The sequence below is a fragment of the Ambystoma mexicanum genome, chromosome 4q, assembly GCF_040938575.1.
Source record: "Ambystoma mexicanum isolate Mex_15411 chromosome 4q, UKY_AmexF1_1, whole genome shotgun sequence".
Lineage (NCBI taxonomy): Eukaryota > Metazoa > Chordata > Amphibia > Caudata > Ambystomatidae > Ambystoma > Ambystoma mexicanum.
In genome coordinates, this window is record NC_090928.1 from 306,376,571 (window position 1) to 306,404,133 (window position 27,563).

General features: G+C 46.6%; 1 protein-coding gene across 2 annotated transcripts in view; it reads right to left on the reverse strand.

Annotated features, from left to right (window-relative positions):
- Positions 1-1,910: 1,910 nt before the first annotated feature.
- DYNLT1 (dynein light chain Tctex-type 1) overlaps positions 1,911-27,563 on the reverse strand; it is a 155,890-nt gene continuing 130,237 nt past the window's right edge. For both annotated transcript variants that reach the window (XM_069607882.1, XM_069607883.1), the window contains exons 3-5: positions 19,903-20,026; positions 2,558-2,635; positions 1,911-2,350 (exon numbers count right to left, since the gene is read on the reverse strand). In XM_069607882.1, the coding sequence (XP_069463983.1) occupies positions 2,280-2,350; positions 2,558-2,635; positions 19,903-20,026 (273 nt within the window). In that variant the 3' untranslated portion in view covers positions 1,911-2,279. The remainder of the gene's footprint in view (positions 2,351-2,557; positions 2,636-19,902; positions 20,027-27,563) is intronic.

The window sequence follows — 27,563 nt, forward strand, 5'->3', positions numbered from 1 at the left end:
TACTTCAAAAAACACTTCTCTTTCTATGCTCCTGGAAGATTTCTAAGATCAGTCGACAGGGGCACGCTGAACAGACCTGGGGCTAAATCCGTACTTTCCCACGCCCTGATGCCTGCGGGCTACCGGCACGTAATAAGCACGCACATAACATAACAAGGTCAACTGAAGATCCAATTAGGTAGTTAGAAAGGAGGAGCCCTTACTCCATGAGGGACTATGCATGACCCAGGTCTAGCTGGAAGAAATAAAATCCAAAACTAACTATCCAAGAGCTCTTTATCTCGACATTAATGCACCAACAGCACATCATTTTGAAGCCAATGTCTTGCATTGACCCGTAAATACAATAAAGTTGAATGGCCAGTTTACAAAATGGAGGCACAATTCTATGCCATTAAAATACCTTATTGAGTGCAGTGCAACGCAGTGGCGAGAAGCAGCACTGCATTCAAAATGACCTCAACAAAACAGTGAGATTTTTGGAACTGCATGATCTCAAAGAAATAGATGTTAGTTGCCAATAAGCTTGCTTTTGCTAAGCAAATTAACAAAGAACAACTGATGATAAAAAGGTTTAAAGGCAAACTGTCTTAACATGGGTACTGTGGAAGAATATCAATGGTTTTCAAATCCACCCTAAACGCTCTTGTCTAAGAAGGCCCTTAAACTCACTCTACGTAAGGTATTTCCTTCCACTTTCCTACTAAGGGCCTCTATGGTGCAAATGAGACGGGATAGATGGTGCTGCAACGTTAAACTGTGTTCAAAGCAGTGCCATTTCGGTAAGAGCCACCTAACCATAAAGTTCTACATCAATCAAGAGGCATTTACTGTCACCAAACACCACCTTGAAACAAACGATAAGATTTGATGTAGAGTAGCATAAATAAAGTGCAGATGATTCTCTCTTCAGAAGTGGCAGGAGAAGGACAACCTCACTTGTAAGCCTACCTGCCTAGTCATTTGTGTAGTGTTCACCCGAGGAGCCATGCAATGGACCTTCATCACTAAACCCATGAGGTGTAGTCGTTCCTAGACGTTGTGCATTTGCCTGCGGGTAGACAATGCAGCAGATTGAACAAACTGTCCATCGCAGATTGCACCAGAGGTTTACCAATAGAGAAATTGTATTTTAAGGGCAATACAATCCAGACAATAAGTGTTTTTCGAGAAAAACAGGCGGTCAAAGATAAAGCTACACATAGGAAATCAGCTAAAAGAAATTCAATAAAGAAAAAAAGCACAATGACAAGGCTAGAATACCTATGCAAAATGTATTTTAAATTAAGGCGATTTGTGGAGCTAGCCATTATATGAATGCTTTTCCACAAAAGGAGCAAGCTATTTTAACCACTCGGCTTTAATAAAAAAGAAAACATTTTTTAAGTTGAAATCCTGGACCACAATCATAACTGGTTTGCTGAAGACATAGCTGCCCAGGTGCTCACACACAGAATGTTTGCAGAGGACAGGGCCAGCCACACTGCTTACGGTTTGCCATGAAGTGGGTAAAAGAATAGAGGTGTGTTGTAGTCTAGGGCCCTACGGCGACTTCAGTGAGGTGTTTCAAGTTAAGGTTAATAGAGGTGTTCTAAGATCTGCCCCCACAGCGAACAACCATCATTTGAATCTCTGGAGGATATAACGATGATGAAACATTGGTTGTCTTAAATAGCAACTACTGAAAAACGATTTCCAAACAGACAAGAACATCTTAGAGTTTCCAATGATATTGTGAGCAAATGCGCCGTTTTCAGGGCTAGCACCTTGGCAAACACCATGGTTATAGAGCACAATGCAAATGGAAGAACCTTGAATGGTCGGCGGCGCTTCTCATCTAATGAGATACATAAGGGGTTTGAAATTAATCTGGTCATGAAAACAAACAAAAATAAAAATACACACAATAATTTGTCTATAATAATTTATTACATAACTAATCAAAGTAAAAAGTGAGGAAATTTATTCAGTGTAGTTAATCATTCCAAAGATTAAAGCTTAAGAGATTGTGTTAACATTGCAGCAGACTCCAGTTTTTTAGCACCTTAGAATGGGTTAGACTGGAGAGATTTAAGACACAGTAGCACGGCAACAATGGTATTTGCAAAGCTGTGATATAAAACAATGTACAGGCGCTGTGATCTTCAGTTTAAAACGTCAGCATTTGTGGATGTTGAAGTAACAAAAACATAATACTTTAAAAAGTAGTTAAACCCCAGGTTGAGGTTTGTGTGCAGGATAAGCAATCAGTTGCTGCTGAGATGAATGCTGTGAAATTGTTAGATTCCAAGTCCAAAGGCACTGACTATGCAGTACATAGTCTTATTCTCCCATCTCACAGTGCAACTTCCTGCAGGAACAAAATATATTCCATTTTACAATATGGCCAAACATTTTGGAGATAATATTATATTCTACAAATATTTCTGCAAAATAAGAGAAATTGCATTGCGATATTTCTTTCAACAAGTAGGTTCTTCTTTTGCTTTACCAACCCAATGCAATAGTGATGTATTTGTATATTCTAATAATAGAGACATCAGTCAATGTTATTTACCATCAGTGGCGTTGTCCCAAAAGCAAGAGCTTGCAGTATGCAGCCCTGCGCCATTCTTTTGCATAATTACACAGGTCACTGTTGAAGGAAAATACATTTGAATTAGTAAGAAGTTAAATCGACAGATTAACTTATTCAAAGAAATGTTACCAAAAACACTACAAGATAAGAGAAAAAAACTGCATCTGCAAGAATAACTCCTACTCTTTTCTAAGGCTGTAACACAGCTTCCTGTGGCATGTGCTGGTAACTACCATCTAGAATAAATGTTGGCCATCGCAAAGGATATTTAATCTACAGTATCCCATTCCTATACCAAGACACGGTCACAAAACGATCTGCAAAAAACACTGTACCTATGATGGCCATCAGACCATTGCAACTAAAAGAAAACAAAAATAGCACTGTGTGTATGGTTATATCTAATTTTTTTTTGAAACCTTTATTTGACAACGTACAAACAAACCAAGATGTTTACAACAAAGTACACCATTACACAATGCAGACTTTACAATACAGTGCTGGCATTTTGAGTGCATTAAGAGGGTTGGGGACTCGGTGATGTCCTGGGTATATGATTTAAGAGTCACAATTCACGGGATGGCATTAGTGGGGGGAAAGGGCGGGGGTCAGAGGATTCAGTATCTGAGTTCGAGTTTATGGTGGACATATAACTACGGAATTTCCACCTCCTCAGTATCGTGCGCCCATGTGACCGCCCTGAGCCACTATGCATAAGTGGGTGCTCTTGGTCGAAGCCAGTTCATCAAGATGCAGCATACAGCCAGTGCCATGCAGAGTCCAGCCAGTTTCCTTGAGTCACAACCCAGCTTGGGGAAGTCGTGGAAGAGGCAACGCGCTGGGGGTGGGTCTAAAGTATGGTCTAATATAGCAGAAATTGTGTAGCATATTTCGGTCCAAATTGAGTCAGCCGCGGGCAGAACCAGATCATATGAATGTAGGGAGCTTGGTCCGCACCACACTTATGACAGCTGGAAGGGAGTTCATTGAACGAATCCCAGTGATTTGACCGAAGGGGAAATTATTGAGGCTGAAATATCCAAAAACGAAATGTTCGAACACTTTGTTTTTGGACATTTCAGCCTGGATAATTTGCCAAAACAAAAACACACACACAGACACCCCCCCCCCCCAACCCTCAGCAAACCCCGACCCACACCCACACCACCAACATACACAAACCCCACTTACCTTCACACCGGTTCCTGCAGCGCCAGTTCCCTTTCACTTCTGCGATTGGGAACTGGCGCTGCAGGGTCCTTTTCTTTTCTTTCTTTTTTTTAAACTGACGGCTGCGGGGGGTGTCCTCCGCAGCCCCCGCTCGCTATACCATAAAGTATAGTGAGCAGGGGTATGCGGGGGGCGCCCCCGTTTTTTTTTTTTTTTAATGCTACCACCAGAGGATCGAACTTTTTGTGTTTGATCCTTTGGTGGTAGCACTTTTAGTCGTTTCGACCTAAACCCATTGAACATATGGTGTAGTCTGCCTGGAGTGTGATGGTATCTATGCAACACCTTGAATTGTATTCATTTGAAACGTGAGTTATATTATACGTTGTGAGTGCGAGCGCACATCCGGGACCAGCGTTCATCAGTGATCTGAACTCCAAGGTCTTCTTCCCACCTAGGTCTTAGTTTAGTTAAGGAGGGGCCGCTCTAGCCTGCAGTAGGGCGTAAAGCCTTGATCTTTTCCCCTTAAAGGAATCAAAGGAGCACAGCTCTGCAATTATGGGTTTGTCAGGTGGTATTGTAGGGAAGTTGGGGTATCTGGCTTTGAGATTTTTCCAGATAGGAGTATTGCAGCCATGCTGGAGGCTTTCGTTTGAGGGGGATTGGGAGGTCTGCTCATTCAAGGAAGTTGCCCTGTTCATAGACATCACAGAGTGCCAAGAAGCCCTCGTCAGCCCAGCGAGCTACAATGGATTGTGGGATGTTTGGGACATCGGGGAGGAAGTTCCAGAGCGGGAGGTCCCCGTGGAAGGGGTGAGGTGTCTCCACCAGCTTCCAGATCCTAGTGAGAGCCAAGGATGTACTAGCTACAGGGTCCGCTGAGTACGGGTCAGCCGGTACGGGCTTGAGAATAAGGGAACCAATTACTCAATCACTGACCGTTAGTTTCTCTAGCCGGACATGAGGGGAGGGGGGGGGGGGTTGGTGGTGTTAAACCAGTGGGAAGCAAATTGGGACTAGGCTACCAACCAATACCTGGTGAAGTTGGGGCACCAAACCCGCCTAGCTCCATAGGGGTGGTCAGTGTTGTTATAGGAAGGTGTTGGTTATGCGGTGTAGCGACCGGAAGAAGTCATCGCCTGGCCACAGGGGGAGATTAGTAAATCGGTAAAGGAGTTCGGGCCATACCACCCTTATGTATGCCTATCCGACCCGCTAAGAAATGGGCTGTCTAGCCCAACTATCCGTTTTAGTGGCCAGATTTGTGAGGTCATTTCGGTAGTTGTCCTCACGTAGCCTCACCGTATGCCGGGAGACCACCACCCCAAGGTAAGTAATATTGGATTGGGACCATGTGAATCCCCCCTAGGTCCGATGGGGGTAGCGTGCCGTCTGTATGTGGGAATAGGACAGATTTGGAGCAATTTACCCTCAGCCCAGATATGTACCCAAAACGGAACACATCCTCCAGGATCGGGGCAAGGTTGGTTTCTGGGGAGCGAATATACAGAAGGGCATCATCAGCATTTAGGGAAACAATATCGGCCTGGTCCGCTGTACGCAAGCCCCTATCAGAGTGTGACTGGCGCATCATATTGGCAAAGGGTTCCATGGCTACGGCGAATATTAGCGGGGGAAAAGGACATCCCTGTAGTGTTCCTCTGGCTATCTAGAAGGGGGAGGAGCACCTATCCTCAGTGCGGACCCTGGCCGATGGGCCGGTGTAGAGCAGCCTGACCCATTTGCGAAAGTTGGGGCCAAATTTGCACTTCTCTAGGACTCGCCAAGATACTCCCACGACACTGAGTCAAATGCCTTCTGCATATCCAGGGTGACCGCCACCACTTGCACCTCCGGATTGATCCTACTGGTCACATTAAAGAGACTCCTCAGGTTCAGAGAAGTGGATCTGCCCGAGACAAATCCCGCTTGATCAGGATGAATGATGTAGGGCATGAATGAGGCCAGTCGGGTGGCTAGTAGTTTGGCATATATTTTGACGTCGCAGTTAATTAGTTAAAGGGGGCGGTATGAGCCGCATTGGGTGGGAGTTGTGTCAGGTTTAAGAAGGACTTATCATTGCCTCTCGCAGTGTGGGGGGGGGTGGGAAGCATACCCCTCTTGCATGCCTCCTCCCATAGGGCCAGTAAATATGGGAACAGGAGACATATCGTTTGTAAAAGTCGATGGGGAGGCCATCTGGGCCAGGGGCTTTACCTGATGCCAACGATTCAATGGCTTCCGTGAGCTCTTCCGGAGTGAACGGTCTCTCCAGGGAAATTCTGGCATCATTGGAAAGGACCAAGAGAGGGAGCTTCTCCAAATACGACTCAATTTCTGATATCTGGGGGCCATCAACTTCGGAGTATAGGGAGGTGTAGAATGATAGAAATTCTGAGTTAATGTCTTGTGGTGAAGTGGCTAGTGTTCCATTGGGTCTCTCCATCGCCGGTATGTTGGGGGCTCCAAATTCTCGGCGTATCAATCTGGCGAGCAATCGGCCTGGCCGCTCTCCCTCGCCATATTTCCTTACCTAGCGAGGGCTGTCTAAGAACTTGACTTCCCGTTCGGCTAGGCTGCGGAATGTGTCTAGTTCTGACCCTAGTCGTGCCAATATTTCAGGAGATTGATCCAATATGTCTGATATAAGCCACCTATCTATCCTAGAATGTGAATCATGCACTGAGGAATAGTAGGAGTATGTGCGGGAGTCAGGGTACATGAGCCGCCAGGTGTCCATGATCGCCAAGCCAGGGAGCGTTGTCAGAATAGTGTGGGCTGCCTGGGATAGCTGGCGAGGTCTAGAGCCTGATCCGTCTAGGTTGACATCTAGTATAGTATTGTATTAAAATCACCACCCCATATGATCGGAACCAGGGGGTAACTCTCCAATTCAGAGGCCAGGTGCAGGTAGAAATCTGGGTCATCAATGTTCGGGCCATAGATATTTAATATGGCTACCTCTTGATTTCGCAGTTTGCCAAGGACTAGTACATACCTCCCCTGCGGGTCTATCCATGAGTGACAGCATGAGAACTTAAGACTTTTGTGTATCAGAGTTAGGACACCTCGACTTTGGGTGGAGTAATTGGTGAAGTACCTCTGAGACCCCCATTGTTTAGCGAACTTTCGCATTGTTCAGAGCGGGCATGGGTCTCTTGTAGGCATAGGATTTTAAGGCCATAGCGTTCCGCAAAAATGTTATCTTTCATCTTATTGTGGTTACCCAGACCTCTTACATTCCAGCTCATGAAAGCTAAGCTATAATCCGCCATTCGTCTGGGGGTGTTGGTTGACTTCCGGTCTACCGAGTGGCAGTAGCCAATGCCAGCCTAGCTGGGGTGGGTACATCGCACTATCCGTAAACCCATGACATAATATAGCGGTATGTGTGGCATCTCTTGTGGTTGCCAAGTCCCTTTTAACATAACTCCCCAACCCCCCCTCCCACCCACATCCCTCCCCCAAAGAGAGGAATGATAACCCAACATGACCATAACAACAAACTCATCGGCATCAGCGCCTGGGGGCCTGTTAGCTGGCCTGGCGGTGACGCACCGGACTGGGAAACATATGGAGATTTTCAATACCGCACACTTAGTAATTAGTATAGGCTGCATGAGTGGAGGATTAGCAGTACAGTGGAATAACAAGATCAAACTGTTAATGCATTTCTATATAACATAGCCTCAACTGTACGTGAGGGCATCGATGGGCCTGTTTCCAGGCCAGGACTTGGTGCATAATGATCGGACCATACCGGTGCATTAACGGTGGTGGGGAATCAGCCAGAAAAATGTTTGTCTATGAATTTTGAGGCCTCCTCCGGGATCGTGAAAAAGAATGTCCGATTGGAGTGTTCCATTCTTAGTTTAGCGGGAAATAACATGGAGTATTTTACCCCTAGATCTCAGAGCCTTCTTTTTACTGCCACAAAGGTTTTGCGCTCCTGCTGCACCGCCACAGAGAAATCAGGGTACAGATGGATCCTTGCTGCCCCCAGTCGTAGCTCCCCCTTGACTCTCGCCGCTCTCAAGAGAGCATCTCGGTCACGGAAATTTAAAATTCTGGCTATGATGGGGCGTTGAGGTGCGGCAGGCTTAGGTTTTCCGGTTAAGGAACGATGGGCACTTTCCACTGCAAACTGTGGGGAGAGTTTCGGAGACTCTAGAACTGACAGCAACATGTGCTCCACAAAGTCTTCCAAGGGCTCATTGATATTGTCCTCGGGTACACCGACTATGCGCAGATTATTGCGTCTTGAATGGGATTCTATGTCATCGTTCTTTTTTTCCACCGCCAGCACCCGAGTGGAGAGCGAGGAGACCGTGGCCCGTAGGGAACCCAGCTCATCTTCGGTGGCACCCACCCTCACCTCGACCTCCGCCACCAGACCATCAGTTTTCTCAATATGTGCCTTTATGGAAGAGATGGTGCCATTCGTATCATCCAGCTTGGAGTGTAGAGTGGTGAACCCCTCGCTGATGTATTCTAGCATCTTCTGTGAGTCATCAGGGGTTGGTGTGGCTGATGTTGCAGGGGCCTCATCAAGCGTCTCAGCTGCTGATTTAGCTGGTGTCTTTGCGAACATGTTCAGGGTGCTCTGTTTCTTCCCAGCACCAGCTTCCTTGGTCATGGTGTAGGTGGACAGGGGACCTGGTTTGGTGTGGGTGGCTAGAGATGTCAGAGTGCTGTTACCACTCCGTGTGTAGTAGGATTTCCAGGACCGCCCTGCTCAGTCCATCAAGAGATCTGCGTTAGGGCCTCTAAGGTAAGTTATGGTCCCAGCCCCTCCGGGGGGTTGTGAGTATATTGTAGCAGAGGTCGTGTCCCCGCCCTATCTGTTGAGGGCGTTGCGCCAATGCTGGGGTTGGAAGTCTCACTTGATTGTGTGCTGGATAGCTGATTGATTCTGAATGGGGCAGGGATAGTGGGTAGGCCCCAACCTGTGGCGGTCTCCTGTAGGGTGCCAAGTCTGGGTTGGATTAATTCGGAGGGAATGCTCGAGTTCCATTTCACCAGACAATTTGCCCCCGGTGCCAGCGGATGGTAGATGGCGGGGGGTGGGAGGGAGGGGAGGCTCTCTGTAGTTCAATTGATCACAACGCTAAATGAGAAGTGGCGGTGCCCCCAGTGGCGCGGGCGGGAGCGAGTAATAATTACAAGTATTGATTCTTCATGTGCCAGCAGATCACAATCTGGCATAAGAGGCTACAGACATGGCCACCGCCAAAACCAGCAACCCCCCCCAGCAACCTACCGTATTCTGCAGCCAGTACGTACCATCAGCCAGCGGGTGGCAAGGATTGGGAGGCCAGCACGAGCACCACCGCAGTGCCGTGATCCCTCTGCGTCGCACCAGGCCAGCACCGTGCCCGTCCACTGGGCCCCTCACAAGGGAGCAGGACAGGAGTTGTAGGTGCCCGGGGGCCCAGCGGCGTCCAGCCGCACTCGCCACAGGCCCGCGCGGCCCACTCCAAGCTCAATCGGGTGCCTCCAGTGATTTAAAAGGGGTGGGGGGGTGCCAGGAGGCAGGTGCGCATCAAGGGCCAGGTCCCCCCCCCCCCCCACAGGCCGCCACGGCACCAAGCAGTCTGGCTGGCCATGCTTCCTGGAGCCGCCGTGCGGGGAGAGCCTGCAAGCTCCCCCGCTGGTGCTAGTCGCCATAGTTTCTCTGCAGTCGTTGGAGACCAGGCTCCGTGGATCAGCAGGGGCAGACTTAGGAGGTCTGTCCACAAGATGTAGGGAAATGGAGGAAGTATAAGTATAAACCGGTTATATTTGGAATCAGTATCACCCCAGTCCGGAGCTTGGCACTCAGGCTGCCAGTTCCATCGAGCGCAACAGCGCCCCGCCCTATCTATTTTAATCTTATATAACCCAAATATTCACCAAAAGACATCATGGGGCTGAAAAGATGCAGACAGCAAAGCAAAAGGGAATTATGCAACAATATGTTTTAAGACTGACCCTACATTGATTAAAATCTTTAATAGACCCAAGAGAAAACAGAAGGGAATTCCAGAGCTTAGCATCGACCACAGAAAAGGCACGCCCACAACAGCGTTCTAAGTGGTACCGAGGAACGAGGAGGGCTGAAGAGGCGGAGCTTAGCGTGCACGCAGGACAGTAATGTATAATTTCCTCCTGTAAAGATAAACAACCTTTACTACGATAGGTGTGGTAGATCATACAAAGTGATTTGGACTGAATGCATGCTGCAATGGGAAGCCAATGAAGGTCCTGGTTAGCTGGCGATACATGCAGACCATTAGGTATTCCTGTGGTCAAACAGACAGCAGCATTCTGCATCACTTGCAAACGGTGTAATAAGTAAGAAGGTAAGGCCAACAAAGTTGCATTGCAGTAGTCAAGGCTGCCATTAACAGTGGCAGCAATGACCGAAGCATGAAGACTGACAGGAATATAAGGAATTACTTTCTTCAGCTGAGTCAGTTTAAAAAAGCCTGCACTGCAAGTGGCGCTAATTTGGGCATCAGGTGATAATGAGGCAGATATCTTAACGCCAAGATTTCTTACTAACTGGACTGGGAGTGGCCCAAGTAGGCGGACAAAAATGAGAGGCTAGCCTGTTCTAACAGGTTAAACTGCCGAGCTCAAAAATCCCAAATCATTAAGGACAACTACTGCCTGCATGACTACACTATTTTCAATGTCCAACAAAGTAGTAAAGGCCCACCAGCGTGAGCCTCTGTAGGCATGAGCATAGGGAGGGCCTTAATGAGGGCTCATGATGTTACCGCCAAAGCTGGCCCTTAAAGAGCGCAAACTGGCATATCGGGTGTGCCAAAATTGTTATTTTTTAAACAAGATTTTTATAAAGTAAATATGTTTTGCAAATTACTCAGTTGCTCGATTTCCATTTAAAAAATATAGACCCAGCTATGGCACAAGTAGTATTAAGAAAAAGGATTAAAGGAGTGAAGCAGGGCTGCCCATTGGCCGCAGCCATATTTGGCCTTTTTATTTCTGACATAGGCGACTCAATCAATGAAAGTCCTTTCCACCTAAAGTTGCAAACAAATACTTAAGTTGGCTGCTTTACGCTGATGATTTGATCGTTATGGATGTGACGCCTATCGGGTTGCAAAGAAAATTAAATGCTGTGCAACGATATGTCACATCCAATAAGTTAGCAATCAACATTAAGAAATGGGAAATATTAGTTTTGCAGAACCTGAACGGCGGGGGAGTGTCCAAAAGTAAAATCATAAAGTGGTCTTTAGGACAAGAAACGCTTCAGATCTCCCAAAATGTCAAATATCTTGGGATGACAATAAGTTCTGCTATAAATGACGGGCCCTAGCTTGCAGAAACTAAAAGGAAATGTAAACAACTAGCAAGCCAGGCATTGATAATCCATAAGAAATTCGGTAAATTTTCATTACGACCCGTTGTGTCTTTTTATCAACAGAAGGTCATCCCGGTCGTGACATATGGGGCAGAAAATGCCCTTGGTTGTCCTTATGAGACCTGGGCTTCTCTAGAAAATTGTTTTTGGACCAAGGTATTAACCCTCCCTAGGGGTGTGAATACGTCCTGTATGAGATATGAGCTTGCACTAATATTGATGCACGCAAGAATATGTTGGAATCTGTTGACCTTATATCGAAAGACCTGTATTCGTGCACAGATCCCACAATTCGATATCTTTCATTACGACTTACCCGAAAACTCCAAAGTTATCCAGATGTGGTCAAACAGATGTGAGGCAATCTTAAAAAAATATGATATCTCAGTTGACATGCTGCATGAGAATCCAGACGCAGCCAAGCTTAAAATCTGGCGCATAGATTGGGATGAAACTTGTGCGGACAGATCAGCCGCCAGTCGTATGAGCGATGCTCCATTAGAGGCACGTGACTTTAACACTCTTCAGAACTACATAGTTTTATTTCCTAATCCACATGCACGAAGACTTTTCATATTGTTTAGACTGAACATGTTTAAAACTGTTGATTGGCTTCGCCGATGGAAGGGTTATGATCATTTGACACCGGAATGTAGGTTGTGCTTAAGTAAAAATGAATCACTTAAACATCTAGAGTTATTTTGCACTAAATTAAGATCTGAAAGGACTATCCACCTGGGTCCCTGAAGCCTAAATCATCAGAGTGCAGACGAGTGGTGGAAGTTGATGTTTCAGGGAACTGATTTAAAGTTAATACTTCCTTTAACACGGTTGTTGGAAATAATTGAAGCACGTTTGATACCAACAGAAGGAAGATTTCTTGTAAATAGTGATATTGGGTGAATTAGTTTAAGATGATGCTTGATGTAGAAGTCATGGAAACGGATTATTCACTGGCGTCTGTTACTCGATATATGATATATGTTAACACGTGTGTGTATATGTTGTATGTATTTTAAAGGTTCGTAAAAACCAATAAAAGTTTTTAAAAAAAGGATTGTAGTCTTTTTTTCCTTTTCAATGGTGCTAGGGCGTACAGAGAAGCACAACGGGCAACGGCTGACAAAATGGTGCTATAGCTGTAGAGGTGCAAGAGACTGGAAAGGAACTGGTACCTTCATTAAACACAAACACACATTTAATTAACAGCATACCAAAGTGTTGTTGAAAACATCACATTTTTTATAGCGAGGTAATACCAAATAAGTAGAACAAAAAGCTAAGAAAATAGAACAGAACAAACAAAACTAACAGTAAGGTGAAATGTTTCCCATGTTAGTCTGCCTTACCATTGTTCTACCACTGCACAATTATTTTATGGATGCAGCTTAGCTGTGTAAATAAATTGCCATCACCTGTCCAAAAATGGCTAAATAATGAAAAAAAGACCAAAACAAATTAAAGATACCACGGTGGTCGTCATTAGGTAGCACACAAATCAGTTAAATAAAATGTTAGGATCCATTTGCACTTCATTTAATATGTGAACCCACTCAAATAATATCAGAATGAGTGGGGGCACAGCATCTGAACAGTGTCATCTCGTCAGATAGTTTGGTTCATTGTCTTCCCGAGATCTCCTGCAGTTATCAAGTAGCGCCACTGCTCAGAGTCACGTCTGGCCTGAGCCGTCAGATATATGGTACACACAGGGGGTTTCACAAAGGAAGTACACTGCTGAGATCCACTCATTTACATGTTCGGACTGTGAGTAGTGCTCCAGCTAAATAAATTAAAATCAGATTGTTGCACTGTAACCACCAGTAGAAGGTCTGCCATTTGTGGGAGCATGGTAAGGATGATCGTACCAACGATTAACAGTCAGTTTTGGGAAATAGTTTTTGTGAGAGAAAATAGCTGCAGAAAGCTGGACTCCACGTACTGTTAGTCTGTGAGGGACATGAAGCTACTTCAGCATGCCCTTCCCTTTGGCGTCAAAATGAAACCGGAGACATGAGTCATGTGGTGCGCACATGTGCCGATGTGCAGCAGACTGACCCAGAGCTCCGAGTTGTGTCACAAAGGGGGATCTCCATGTACAAGTTACACAACATAGCGGGGTAATATGCTTGAGGAGATGTTATTTTGAAACCTTTAGTTTATTATTGAATAAAAGGTCAGTTGAATCTAGTTAGTACTAGGTATGGCTACATTGGGGGAAGATAAAGCATAGGCGTGATGGAGTGAATGTGGAGCATTTACTATGGAAGTCAGATTGAAGTGGATATCCATGGCTGTTATCCAGTTGAATAATGGGGAAGGAGAGAAACTGGACGATAGTTTGTGGGAACATTTGGGTCAGCAGAGGGTTTCTTCAATAGGGGTAAGACAGTTGCTGGTTCGAAAGAGGCAGGGAAGAACCCAGCAGAAAGAGAGGTTAAAGCGCTCAGAGAGATAAGGGCAAGTGATTGAGACAGAGACTGACCATTTGGAGAGCAAAGGGGTTAATAGGAGCGCAAGATGGGTTGTTGGCACTGCAAAGGATAGGTGCTAATTCAATAGGAGAGGAAAGGGAGGAGTAGAAGGCGGAGAGATGGTGGACAGGATTATTGCGTAGAGAGAGGTCCGAGAGTGTAATGAATTTTAGAGGAAAGGTAGTGTGCAAAGCAATTAGCATAAAAGACATAGGTGATGGATGTGGTCTTGAAGGTTTAAGCAAAAATTGAAGGGTAGATGAAAGTTTGAGGGCGAGATTGCAAAAGGAGACCTGGTTTGTGAAGTAGGAAGAATTGGCAGAGTCCAGTGCAGAGGTTAGGGCAGGAATGGACTCCATGTAGGCTAGGAGTAGGGAATGTGTGTAGTTTGTGCCAGCATCATAGGTCACAGTGCATGGTTGGTATGAGTGTCTGAGTTTAAGAGGTGATCTAAGGCTGAGGATGGTAAGCTGTGAATGTGCAAAGTTACAAGGAAAACTTGGAGTAGTGGCTACCGCAGCTGAGAGAAGAGCTATCAGAGCATGGATGAGCCCGATGGCCAAGATCAGCCCCCGTGAGATTTACCGCCACAGAGCTTCAGATAAGGAGCTAGAGTGGAGAAGAGTAGGGTAACCATCCAGACCCGCCCTACCCACCGGTGGAGCCCAATTCGGAGTGACTAAACTTGCCTCCCCAAAAAATGGATAGTCCAGACCAAGTTTAAGAAGCGACTGGAGACCTGTGGATGCACTATCAAAACTCTGGAGGGAAAGGTGTGATGGTCAACCGGATGGGGTCGGAGATTTGGCAGGAAGATCACCCCCAAAGAGTACATAGAAGAAAGATCCAACAGAGGCTGAGGGTCCATCAACAATAAATCTACATAAAACCAAGAAAGTACTGCTACATACTAAGGGAGACAGCCACAGAGGTACCTGAAGCGAAAAAATAAAATAAAAATCAAACATTCATTACAGCGGAAGGGCTCTCAGAGAAGGAGAACGGACCCTCTTGAAGGACATGCAGCAATTCAGGGCAGTAGTCTTCCAGAAATAGTTCGAAGAGGCAACATTGAACCTAAAGTAGTGAGAGCAAGCCAGAGGAAAGGTTGTGCCTAGATTTTGGGGTGAGGGCGCCCACTGAAAATCTGTGCCCTCTCCCCAGGAGCACAGATTTTATCCCCCCCAATGCAAACCAGCAGAAAAAGAGAAACATTTCCAGGGGAGGCTATGGCTACTCATGCCACTGAGGAAATTATGAAAATGCAGGAGTGTTAATGATTTTTTTTAACTATATAAAGACTTTTATGTAGAGATTACCACAAGGGCGCGGCCAATGCTGGTGAAGATCCCCCATCATCTAATGTAAACTGTTTTTCTGGAAAGCGCAATCCAGGTTTTGGTTAGCACCTAAAAACCAACATTTAGAGCAGCTTCAGAACAATACATAATTTAAACAAAAATGTCATGCCCGTTTACATTATCATATCATCATGCATATGGCCCTGTCAGAGGACAGCAGGGACCCCCTTTCATCCTGTGATAGGTTACATATATAGCTGCAGCGAGAGCAGGTTCTACCTCAGGGATGTAGTGGACTCGAAATGGACCCCAATCCCTAGCTCCCCAGAGCGTAAGAAAACATGCAGGGCTATTAGTACCACTGTCCCGGTCCCTTTACTCATTAGCCTCGGTCCTGGCTAGATCTCTTTCTGTTTTCAAAGAACACCAAGTCCAGGAACCACATGAACCCCCAGAAACTCAGCATGAATCACAGAACCACAGAAGCCAGACACACTGAAGGAAAATACAGACGGCTAACAATGCATCTGCGCCTAAACAAAACCCTGCATGGATCAAGCAGAATGGAATCATTGCCAAAATGGGGATGGATCGGAGGCTCCTTCCCGGGGTAAACAAAGCACAACACCCACCCAAACAACCTTAGATGGACCAAAGGAGAAAGACAATATGGAAAGGGATTGCAGGAGAATAAGGGAGACACAGGAACCCCACCTGCCCCCCCCCAACCTTTTTAAAGCAAGATTAACCCAGGAATGAAGAAAATCCAAGAACAAATTGTTTATAGTCATTCTATCGACAGCCAAAGCATCTAATGCCATACCATTTTTTTTTAACATTCTTTTTTTAATGGGAGGAGGGGGTAGGGGTGGTCGGTTCTCCCAAACCCCCTTATTTTAACCTTTAAACCCCATTTTTATTACACTAAACCCTTTACCATCTAAAAAAATGCATTAGATGGTTTGGCTGTCGATGCTTTGGTTGTCAATGCAATGACCGGATACCGAACAAACTATATGCCTGAGCATATGACTGCCTGTAAGAGAATGGAAAGTAAAAAGGGGACTTCTTGGAGAGGTCTCCTTCCCCCACAGGAGTAGTTCAGATAGAAATTGGCCAAGGGGGCAGCCGACTTAGAAAGCAGAGGGGGGCTCCAATAGGAAATGCGGGGCTATAAAAACACAGCAGTGACAGAGATAAAACATGTATGGGTGAGGTCAGAAGAGGCAGTGGTGGACGAAGAGACAAGCAAGGAGGGTATAGCAGTTGGAGGAGAACTTTGGAGTGCTTTCAGAAAGTAATTCCCCAAGGTGAAAAAATTGACCTGTGGCTGAGGGACTTACTGAGAGTAGGAAGAGGGGTATAAGCGTAGGTGTGGGGCTGTGGGTCGAGCAGGCCACCATGTTGCTTGTAGGTGGGAAGTGAGAAAGAGGTGAGAGGCAAGAGGGTAGAGGAAGTAGGTGTGGTGAGGAGAGAGACTTACTAACATGACCTGGAAAATGACTATAGGAGAAGCAGGAGAGATTAGTTAGAGGGTGCCGACAGGATAAGCGGAAGAGACAAGACATGGGGATGGAGTGTACGTGGGGAGAGGGAGAGATGGGGAAGAGAGAATGCGAGAGCAAGAGAGAAAGAGCATGCAAGTGGCAGAGCGAAAGCAAGTGGCAGAGCAAAAGCAATTGGAAGAGAAAGTTAGAGAAGAGCGATAAAAATAAGAATGGAGTTTGTACAAGAGAAGAGAGGAGATACAGGAGTGAGGAAAACCTGAAGAGTCTGCAATCAAAAGAGAAAAGCAACGGAACAACCAGATTACCCTTTAGGTCACTAGGAATGCCCTGGGGGAGTGAGTCAGATAAGGCTTTGGCCTACCTAGGCTGGGGGAAAGACCAAGATAGTGGAAGTACTGTGGCTGTGTTTAGCCAATCTTGTGCGATTGTGGTAGAACAGGGGGCCTGGCTAGGGCAGTGGGAACCCACTTCAACTTTGAATAAAGGAGTAGAAACTACCCCTACTATGAAAAGCCCAAGTTGTCGTTAAGTTAATTGAACAACTTGTCCCACTGTATAATTCTTTTTTTACAGACATCATGCTTGTGAAAACAACCTCTTCAAAACATTCCTTATGTTTAGATTATGAGATTATGAAGAAATACTATAGCCTAAATTGTTTACGTAGGGCTGGTCTCAAGGTCATGGATTGTATTATAAAGTAAGATCTATATGGATTGGATCCATTAGTGAAATCCAGGCTAGGCATGAGGGTGGGAGACTAACTCCCATGTTGTTTAAAGGACTCTGAATACTGTTTTCCTGCTTAACTGTTTGTTAAATGGGTGAAGAACTGCCTGGGACTTAAGTGGTTAGAAGATCAGGAGTTCTTGGTGTGATGTCATGCTGGTAGTTTATTGATTGGGTGGCTCTGTACTGTGGGGAAGTGCACCTGGCAGTAGGTGGTAGCATGGTGTCTCGGAGGAGGCTGAAAAAGACAAGCTATTTTCAATTGACTCCTTGGCTGATGGATGACTGAGCCAATGACTATAGAACTGGTGACAGGGAAGCAGGAGGTGTCTGAGGAGAGAGCGAGATGGAAGAGAAAGGAGAACAGATTGCTTTCAGTTGCGTGTCGTTCTACTCTTAGGATTTCCTTTGATCTTCTATAGTGGAGATGGGAGAATCCAAGCACGTGTCGACAAGAAAAAGGCCATTATTTGGGCCAAGACAAAGATCCCTGCAGCGGGACTACCTCATGTATCTCAAGATGGCCAAGGCACCCAGGAAAGGATTTGACAGCATTGTATGTAGGAAAGATTAGTGGTAGTTGGTAACTGGTTCAAGGTACAGTTTAACGGGTAGTTTCAGGGGAGCAAAGTGGTGTGTTGCCCCACATGCATTAAATGTGAAGAGTGACAGAGGTATTTAACAGTCCCCTCAATAGGTGAGTGATAGGATTTACTCCTGTGAGAAGGAGAGATCACAAGGCAGGGTTGCCTGCCAAGTCACTTCAGCCTTTTCCTCCCATGCGATCCTCCCTCATAATACCACTTCCAGGGTCAGGATCAGGTAGCGGCTGCCGTCCCCTGGCCACATGGGAGGAGATCTTTGGCTGGGGATCAGTGATGACCCCACAGGATTCATCACGCGTCCTTCACTCAATAGGTGGAGGCGCTTTCAAACAATACCAGCATTTGTGTGGCATGGTATTTGAGCATTGCCATGTGGTCGGAGGCACTGGTTCCGGGAATATGCCATAACCCCAATCTCCTGCAGCGCCATTGCTCGGTGTCATGTCTGGTCAAAGCCGTTAGGGTGGTCTTTTACATAGAAGATGTTACATGAAGATAAACGCACACCTAACAGGGCTTGAAGAGTCTTTTCTTCCTTTTCTCAGTCATGGTTGCCATAAACCATACTGCATGCAGGCCGGCAGTGACATTTTTCGAAAATTGTCAGAATGATGTTTAGGAGTTGGGCTCCAAATAGACCATTATTACGCATGCAGTCAGAATAATGGGTCTGATGTTTTATGGAAGGAGTTAAGAAACCAGCAAGGCTGGTGACAACTCGGATAAAACCAAGCCTAAACAGAGTCCATACATCATAATACTAACGTACGTTTTGATACATGAAAAATGTGTTATGTTTTTCACTAAGGGGATTCCCATTTCAATGTCTGGGAATATTAAACAAGCATGCGCATCTTTCAAAGATGCAGTGTTGCAGAGCTTTAATTTACTGGTCCTTCCTGCACTAAACATGTGGGATATAATATCCAAGAGATCCCAGGGAAAGAGGAGGCAGCCCATAAACACCAACTAAGCCAGCAGCGTTTTCAGTGTAGCCTGGTCAATTATGTCAGCTCTTGAGTTCACATCCAAAATGCAGTGTTCGTAGGAGGAGTGTGGAGCACCAATGTCACTACCTTGCAAATGACAAGGAGGCACATGCAATTGGCACTCCACTAAAGCTACCTTTGCTACGGCAGGGTGAGTGCACATGCGGGAACGAGGAGTCAAACCACTCACGGACTAGCATTCAAAGATGCAAGAGACACCAGAAAGCAGGCAATGAGAGTCTTTGTAGGGGTAAACATTTCGGTGCCAAGCTACAAACCAGGCATAAAAAGGTCACTCGCCCCTTAATTATCCCCATACACAGAGTATACCATTTTATACTCGCCAAGAGTCAATTATCACTAACCAATAGCTAGTGGAGAGTGCACATTTTGAGGCCTGCCCGGAACTTTAGAAAAACAAAAAAAAACACAACATAATGAGCATAAAACCACTTAGTGTGCTATAGATAAAACATGGGCACCTTTTTTACATCCAGTGCATCAAGTGCCGTCATTGTCATCAATCTGCCAACCACATCACCCGTACAGATTGCACCTGGTTTCTGTTGTAGGCTTCACAAATTCTTAAAGATCCCACTAGACCTGCAGGGCTAGTTACATACTCCACCTAACAGAAACGCACCCCCCCCCCCAACCCCACCACCCCATGGTGACGGGTGACAAAATATTTACCAATGCTGTCTGTGAATTGCATGTCATCATAAACGCCCTTCATGCGTGGTGCAATGCTGTCACCTAAAGGCCAGCCATGCGCAATAAAACTTGTGTATTTGCCATTTACTGCTAACAACGTTTGTTTGCAGTAAATATCAAATGTTTCTGACATTCACATAGTCGCAAGCAAGATCGAGTACCATGTCAACGGTACTTGCCCTTCTTAAGTAGTAGATTTTGTGAGCCCTCTGTTTGAACAGAAACAGCTAGCACAATCTGTGAAATTTCAGAGATTCTGAACCATCTGGAATGAGAATAAAAACTCTAGTCCAATTTGTCTTCTATTACCTTATTAGATTATCGGTGGCCAAAATAGTAAACAACCCAATTTCAAGAGAACATAGTACTTTTTTTTCCCGGCGGCAATAGATGTTTTGCCTGACATTTTAACAACTATAGATATTAGGATGACTAGAAAATCATCAATTCAGCAATACTCACCTATGTATTTGAAAGGCTTTCCAAGCTTGGTTAGTTGACTTAGGGTCTGTTCCACGACATTTGTGGTCCACTGGTTAACTTTGTTGTGTTGGTAGGCATTACCGCCAATGGCACTTTCGATGGACTAAAAAGTAAAAAGAAAACAAAAAACACGTTTGCACTTTTAAGAACCATGAGATACATATTTCAGTTGTACAGTTTTGGGTAGACTAACAAACTGTAGGAAAATGTATTAATAGTAGGTGCTCTATACTTGGCCCTTGAGCCCCTTCTGTCATAGGTGTGCAATGCCCCTTGCAGTGCGTAGTACCCTGAGAAAACGCCATAGTGCTTAAAGCCCCTAGAATCAAACTGGTACTCTTGGGATCTGGACCGACTGGAGAGCAACGTGGACGCAAGTCCTTGCGAGCTCCCATGAACGCTGCTAAAATCCTGAGATTACATCCTGTATCTGTGGCGAATAATCACAAAACTGAGTGAGCAGCTGGCTGAAGCGCTGCTGCATCACCAGATGAAAGCTTGAGGCTACAATCCAGCCCACACAGATATTGGGGCTGAAACACCACCTGGCCCGCCCGAAGAACTATCCCCCAAGATGGCCGATGCCTGACGAAGGCGGTGAAGTCCAAGAAACAGTGTAGGCCGCTCCCTTGTTTGCATGAGAATGGGTGCTGGGGCGAGACGCCTCCTGTGAGTGAGACGCCCCCTAGAGACTGCTTATATCCTTCACGCTGTGTGTGTAGTGACCGATAGCACACACCGTGCATCGGCACTTCAACAGGAAAGCACTAACTGCCTGCAATAAAACAGCTACACAAACCACCTGCGACGCAGCAGCGGACTCCATAGAGGAGCACAGAGGAGCCCCTGAAGGAACCCACGGCAGCTAAAATGGTGGCAGAGAGGACAAAGACCCTGGAAGGTAGGAGAGCACCCCAACGCTGGAAACAGGAGGGTGGTGCCCGCAGGTGATCCTGACCCACCGAACCAGCTCAGGGCAGGGGTGCTACCAGATATTAATGATATGTTCAGGCACTCATATAATAGCAACTTATTACCCTCATATTGGGTAGGTACTCGCACTATTTGTCACCTATTAACATATGACTAGGTACTTAACCATATGCTTACTTAGCCAACTGATACCCAGCTACTCGCATGCTTTGCCAGGTCTTCCCATTATTTACCCCGTTAATGAACGGATACATCACCCAATTTATTATCAGTGGGATGAAAAAGCAAAACGTTTATTACAAGACTTTCAAGTTTTGTACAGCCCAACCACACCCTTCAATTCACCTCACGTTCAAACCCCCTGAAGGCCCGACCTCTTGCTACTTTGCGTACCCCGTAATGAGCCAGTCGTCGAGGTAAGGGTAAACTGGGACCGATAGTCTGCGCAGGTGTGCCGCTGCCACTGCCAGGACTTTGGTAAACACCCTTGGCACTGCCACTGCCAGGACTTTGGTAAACACCCTTGGCGCTGAAGCGATGCCGAAGGGGAGTACCTTTAACTGGTAATGCCGTTCCTGGATCATGAACCTCAGGTGTTTTCTGTGCGCCGGCCACATTGAAATATGAAAGTATGCATCTTTCATGTCCAATGTTGCCATGTAGTCCCCTTGTTTCAGCAATGGAATCACCTCTTGCAGTGTTACCATGCAAAACTTCTGGGGTTTTATAAACTTGTTCGCTGGGTGCATATCTAGAACAGGGCGCATGGCGAGATTTTGGGTACAAGGAAGTACACTGAATAAATACCCTTGTTTACCTGAAGAATAGGGATGGCTTCTATGGCGTCCTTTCCCAGCAGTGCTTCCACCTCTTCATTCAGGATCTCCAGATGGTCCGGTGAAAGGCACCGCGAGCGTGGCGGTCTGAACTGTGGAGGTCAGGCGAATTCCACACAGTAACTGCGGGCGACCCATCTTTATGACCCACTGGTCTGAAGTTATCCCCTCCCATGCCATGAGGAAAGATGTTTATCGCCCCCCCCCCCCCGACCGGGGTGACATGGGAGGGGACCTGGATTTGGTGGTCATTTCTGACCAGAGGCTGTGGGTCCTCTTGGATTGGGGCCTCTGCCACGTTTCTGACCCTTTGCTGGGTAGTATGCAGTGTTTCCAGAAGTCTGTCCGGAGTTGAAGTTTCCCGTGTTGTAGTTGTTATGACCAGCACAGGCTTGCCCTCGAAAGGACCGCCAAGAGTTATTACCCCTCTGGGTGGAAGGCTTCTAGGTGATCTGTTGCAGAGACTTCTGAGTCTCATGCTCCTCCTTGGCTGTTTCCAAAGCCTCATCCACCGCCTTCCCGAAGAGGTTAGAGTCCTCATGGGCTTGCTGATGAGGGAGGCTTGAGTTTCCGGTTCAAAACCAGACGTATGCAGCCAAGTGTGTCTTTTCAACAGGGTCCCTTGGCCCATAGACCTGCCTGCAGTTTCCGCAGTGTGGAGCGTGTTCTTGATCACATGCTCGTTAACTTGTCTTCCCTCCATTACAATGGAGAGAAGCTTTGATTTTGCGGGCTCAGGGACCTCTTGAAGGCCTTCCTGGAGCAAGTTTCATTGGGTGTCCGCATAGATTGCCAATAGGGTTGTATTATTAGCAATCCGTGTAGTGTATGCGGCCGCTGACGTGATACGTTTGCCAAGGGCTTACAGTCGCTTGGATTCCTTGTCTGGCTGTGATTCCACCGTGGCAAGGGGTACCCCTGCCCTTTTCCGAGTGGTAGACACTACCAATGAATCTGGGATGGCATGCCCTCTGATGTATAGAGGGTCGGAAGGGGAAGGCCGAAATAATTTTTCGACTCTTGGGTTCACTGCCTGGGTTTGAGCTGGTGATACCAATGAGGGAGCCACCCTTCTCTTCACAGAGTTCAGGAGGGGTATGGCCTGGCTAGACTGACGTTTTTCCTTAAGGACATCCTCCACAAAATCCTGCTAAGGCACCGCCGCTTGAGTAGAAGTTTTGAAGTATTCAGCTGCTTTTTTCAACATGGAGTTGAATGCCATTTGGTCATTCACAGGAGAGGCCTGGCGAGCCGGGGTGGACGGAGGAGAATCTAGCCACAAAACATCAGCGTCCTGATGTTGCTGTGTCCCTGGGTCCTGACCTTCTTGCTGGGTTTCCTCCCAGTTGTCTGTAGTATCCTGTTCTTCCTCATAACTTTGAAGAAATGAAGCTTCCTCTTCTTCATTATAAATGTCCCCATATGTGTCCATGTGGACAACGTCTTCCTGCTGGAAGGCAGGAGACTGATCTTCAATTTGGAGATTAGGGTCCATTCGAGCCCTTTTCGGCAGAGGATGGTCAGAAAACCAGATGATCCTCCCCAGCCGATCCATACACCCTTCAAACTTCTCTGTAGTCCATTTAGAAGAAACAAACGGGCCTGCGGGTGGAGAAACTACGTGTCGAGAGAGGCTCCTGACTATCTTCATAAGCGTAAGAATCGGCATCCCAATCCGCATCTGAAACTTTTTCTGCGGCTCGTCCCATAACTTTTGGGCTGAAGCGCGGTAAGACCCACCGCCGCTGTAATTTTATAGTCGCCGAATCGGCGTGAGACAAGGGCTCCGATGGTTTACCGGCAGGTAAACTACCTTCGGTGGCGCTGGTTTTTCGGGTAGAGGCCTAGCCGTAGTTTTCGGGCCTACCGCGGCCTTTGAGACCGTCGAAGAGTCAGATTTCCGCGCTTCAACATATGCAGTTTGCGGAGTAGCGCCCTTGTTTGATTTGGACTGCCCGGTCGCAAGATGCTGCTGCGGATGCGGTTAAGGCTTTGGATCAGAACGATCCGAGGAAACCGGTGAAGTTTTCGGCAGCCCTGTTGGCGCTTTCACCTTTTTTGACGAAGATGTCAAAATCGGTATAGGGGTTTTGTGCTTAGTGCCGTTTTAGGGTCGGGACGGGCGTGGCAGACCTAGAAGCGTCCGCCTTAAGGTCTATAACATCCGCAATGGATGTTTGGTCATCCAAATTACCCCCATCACTCAGCAGGTGTGGCGGTGGGGGAAGGTGGGTTCCACCCATGACAAAGTACGCGGCCCACCGCTTTACACAGCGCTCCTTAAGGGTTTTAGGCCGAAGGAGCTTGCAGGCCGCACACCGCTTTTCGTTGTGCTCTAAGGGGAGACAGGCGTTACACGTCCTGTGTTCGTCCTTCCAAGGATATCTAACCCTACAGTTAGGGCAGAATCTAAAAGGAGTCCTTTCCATAGCTAAAGGGAAGGATGACCAGACCAAAGGGAAAGGAGGAAAGATATACCGACAATATGGCCACCCCGAACCCACTCTCCCTACTCTATAGGTCGGCCAGAAGGCCCAACCACATGGAAAATCCAGCCGCCGGATCTTGGTCGCCGAAATCCACAGCAGTAGACGAATCCCCCATAGACTTTGTTGAAGATGTTCTTGTAGTTGAAGTGACTTAACGGGGAATAACCGACAATTCGGTGGGATAAACAATATCTCTAGTAAGAGCTCCGGTATAGGGCGACCAGTTATCTGGGCGGGAAAACAATCTGAGGGACCTCGGCGCGTGAGGGATTTTGGGTTCCCTACACGTCACAATAGAGAGAGTGTTACGGACACGCCTATGCTGACGTCCCCCATCGGTCCCCGAAAGACAAGTTGCAATACTCCGTGGTTACCACTGGATGTCGGACCATATGCACAGCATGTGATTCTAAGCAGATTAACAAGCATCAGAAAATAAAATACATTTATTTCAAAAAGACTGAATGACCAGGAAGGTCACATGCCCATGGGAAACTCGCAGGATACCCAGCAACAAAGGGCAGCAGCTACCTGCTTTCATTGCGCACTGTTCATTCAAGGGCATCCTCTTAGGGAGGCAGGTGATCAGCCCCCCCCCCCCAATCAACCGTCACTTGTTCCATAAACTATGCAGAGCTACTCCTTAAGCCTTCAAACAAAACACAGAAACCTATGCGGAGATGTAAACCTCATTACATTTTAACAACGTAAAGATAAAACCATGCACCCCTTGATACTCAGACTGTAAACAAGCCAATCGCAGGGCTGAAAAAGTCTGGCACAAAAACAAAACAGCCTGATCTTGACACACTCAAACAACTGTGCAGCACTAGGCATGCTCTCATAAAGCAGCTACAGCTCTGTACTACCCAGCTACGATAATACGAAAGCAGAGACCTCCATCGGGACATGGAGAGCACCGCTGTAACCCTCCACCAGAACCAATTTTTCCAAACCCAATAGAAAAATGCAACAGCTTCCATACTTCTTCCTTGATAGAATATCAAAAGTCAGATTTCACGCCGATGATACCACAATCTCAAAATCGTCACCACTACCACAACCACCACCTCCCCCTCCCCTTCCGGCTCCGGCTCCCCGTAGTAAGGTACAAAATGGTCAAACCTCTGGCTCAAACTTCCGGCCATTTCTATTGATGAGCTCTCCAACATTCTGAACTCTTAGGCCCAGCATATCAGACGACGATTTTGTCACTTCTTGGCTCATAAATATCAAGGGCCAAGAGCTCTTATCCCTCCTCCATATTATCAACGCATCTCTCACATATGATATGATAGGTTATTTATAGTGCGCTTAATACCCAGAGGTTTCTAAGCGCAGACCCGGGTTTCGAACCTGTGGTGCTCTGTGTCTTGTAGCCAAGGCGGGCATGTTGCCCCTGAGCTATCTTCCCGAGACATAGCGCACCTTCTCGCACCTCCCACAAGAATACACCTCAAAAAAGCAAAACTGGATGCGGATGATCCCTCAAACTACCATCCAATTATCAACCTTCCATTTCTGCGAAGGGGGACTTAAATAAACGGCCCCTACAGCTAAGCCAACAATTCGACAAACAAGGGCTATTGTAGCATTAACAGCCTGTGTTCAGGCCTAAGTGCATCATAGATCAAATTGCTGTCATTGAGGCTATTGGCCTTCTTTACGTTTTGCAATGCACTTTTCTACAAATTCCCCCGGTTGCATCCTTGAAGAGACCAGCTAGCGTGACAAACATCCGTGTAGAGCTATATGTTAACGCTGCCACACACACATACCCGTGACAGAAACTCTTTGGGAATTTGTACAAAAGTGCATTGCAAAACGTATAGAAGGCCAATAACCTCAATTACAGCTATTTGGGTTAGTTGGAAAGCAGATTGTATGCCGTGCGCCTGCAGCACGCTGGTGGGTGGTCCATTGCTTCCCACCACCGACAAGGCCCTACGTTTTAAATGTTTTTTATTTTAAAATGTGACCTTTCTTTGGACCTTCCCAACCACACATGAGCTGCGCTAGTGACTTTCCAATGTTCATTGCGGTCGCCGACTGTAATCAAACTAACAGAGCGCAGAGATTAAGGGCTAAAGAAGAAACACTTTTTTTTTTTTTAACAATGCACGTCTGTATTAGTTTTCCTTTTAAGACGCTGTGAGTGCAAATCGTGACTGTCACATGCAGGATGGGCCTTTCAGGCATGGCACCACACTGCACATGTGCATAAACCCCTGTGAGAGGTCGTTACTAGCCAGGGGTAGCCTCTGTCCTGCAGGTTATCACAAATGTTATGAATTGCATCTCATGTGGAAGTTAGATGTGCAGCACACTATGTATTCTTCATCCTTGCATGCTCCAGCTCACTTTTTGATGCCCAATGCCCGAGGCTGTTTTTCACTTCTGCTCATTCATCTGTCATTAATATCTTTTATTGGGGCCGCTGTAACTTCCCGGACTATCCTACCTTGATATATTTTACCTTGATATATTTTAACATTTCTCCCAGTAAAATCAATGCCCACCTCGAGACTCAGAGCTCAACTATCCAATTTCCGGAAAAGACTGTTAGAGGCCAGATGGATAACAACATCTGTGTTTTATGTCATCATGCTGGGGGAGGGCCATTGGTCTGAGCCCCTCGCTCATTTTCTGCAAAATGTGGGAGTTGTCGTCGTAGAGGGCACACTCCTTCAGATCTTGGAGAACGAGGCAGACTGCTTGAGCCACCTGCTCTCAACAAATTGGAAATGGGGACTGATCCAGGAGGTATTACAGGAATTGCTCCACCTCTGGTGTTCTCCGAAAATGTAGATCTATTTGACACTCATCTGAACAGGAGGTGCCTGGTAATGCACCTCTGCGGAGGGGATTATAGCTATTATCCCAGTATGATTTCTGGGGTGCTAATAGCCAATAGGTTGCCGTTTTTGAACGTATAAAAAAGACAAAGCCAAATGGCCTGCAATAGATGCAGGGAGAAGGGTACTACTACACAGAGCCCCACCTCGGTGGGATCCGGAAAAGGATGGCTTGCGGAGAGAGACTGAGTGTGAGGCATGGGGTGAGCAAAGGCCTTCACCAACATTGCTAAGGCGACTGGTGACTGGAAGGGTCTCAGGACCACAATCAAACTCACGATCCAGAATAGGAATGCTCATATCGAAGGCGTTCCATCGACCTCCGCTCTGATCATCAAAGTGCTGACGGAGCCCCTGCGTGACCGAAAGAAGCAGAAGAACATCAAAAACAGTGGCAGTGCCAGCATGGTCGAGATAACCTCCATTGCAGGCCAGATGAGGCACCGGTTCCTTGCCAGGGAGCTTTCTGGTACCATCAAAGACATTCCTGGTACTGCTCAATCAGTTAGTTGGCTGCAATGTTGACG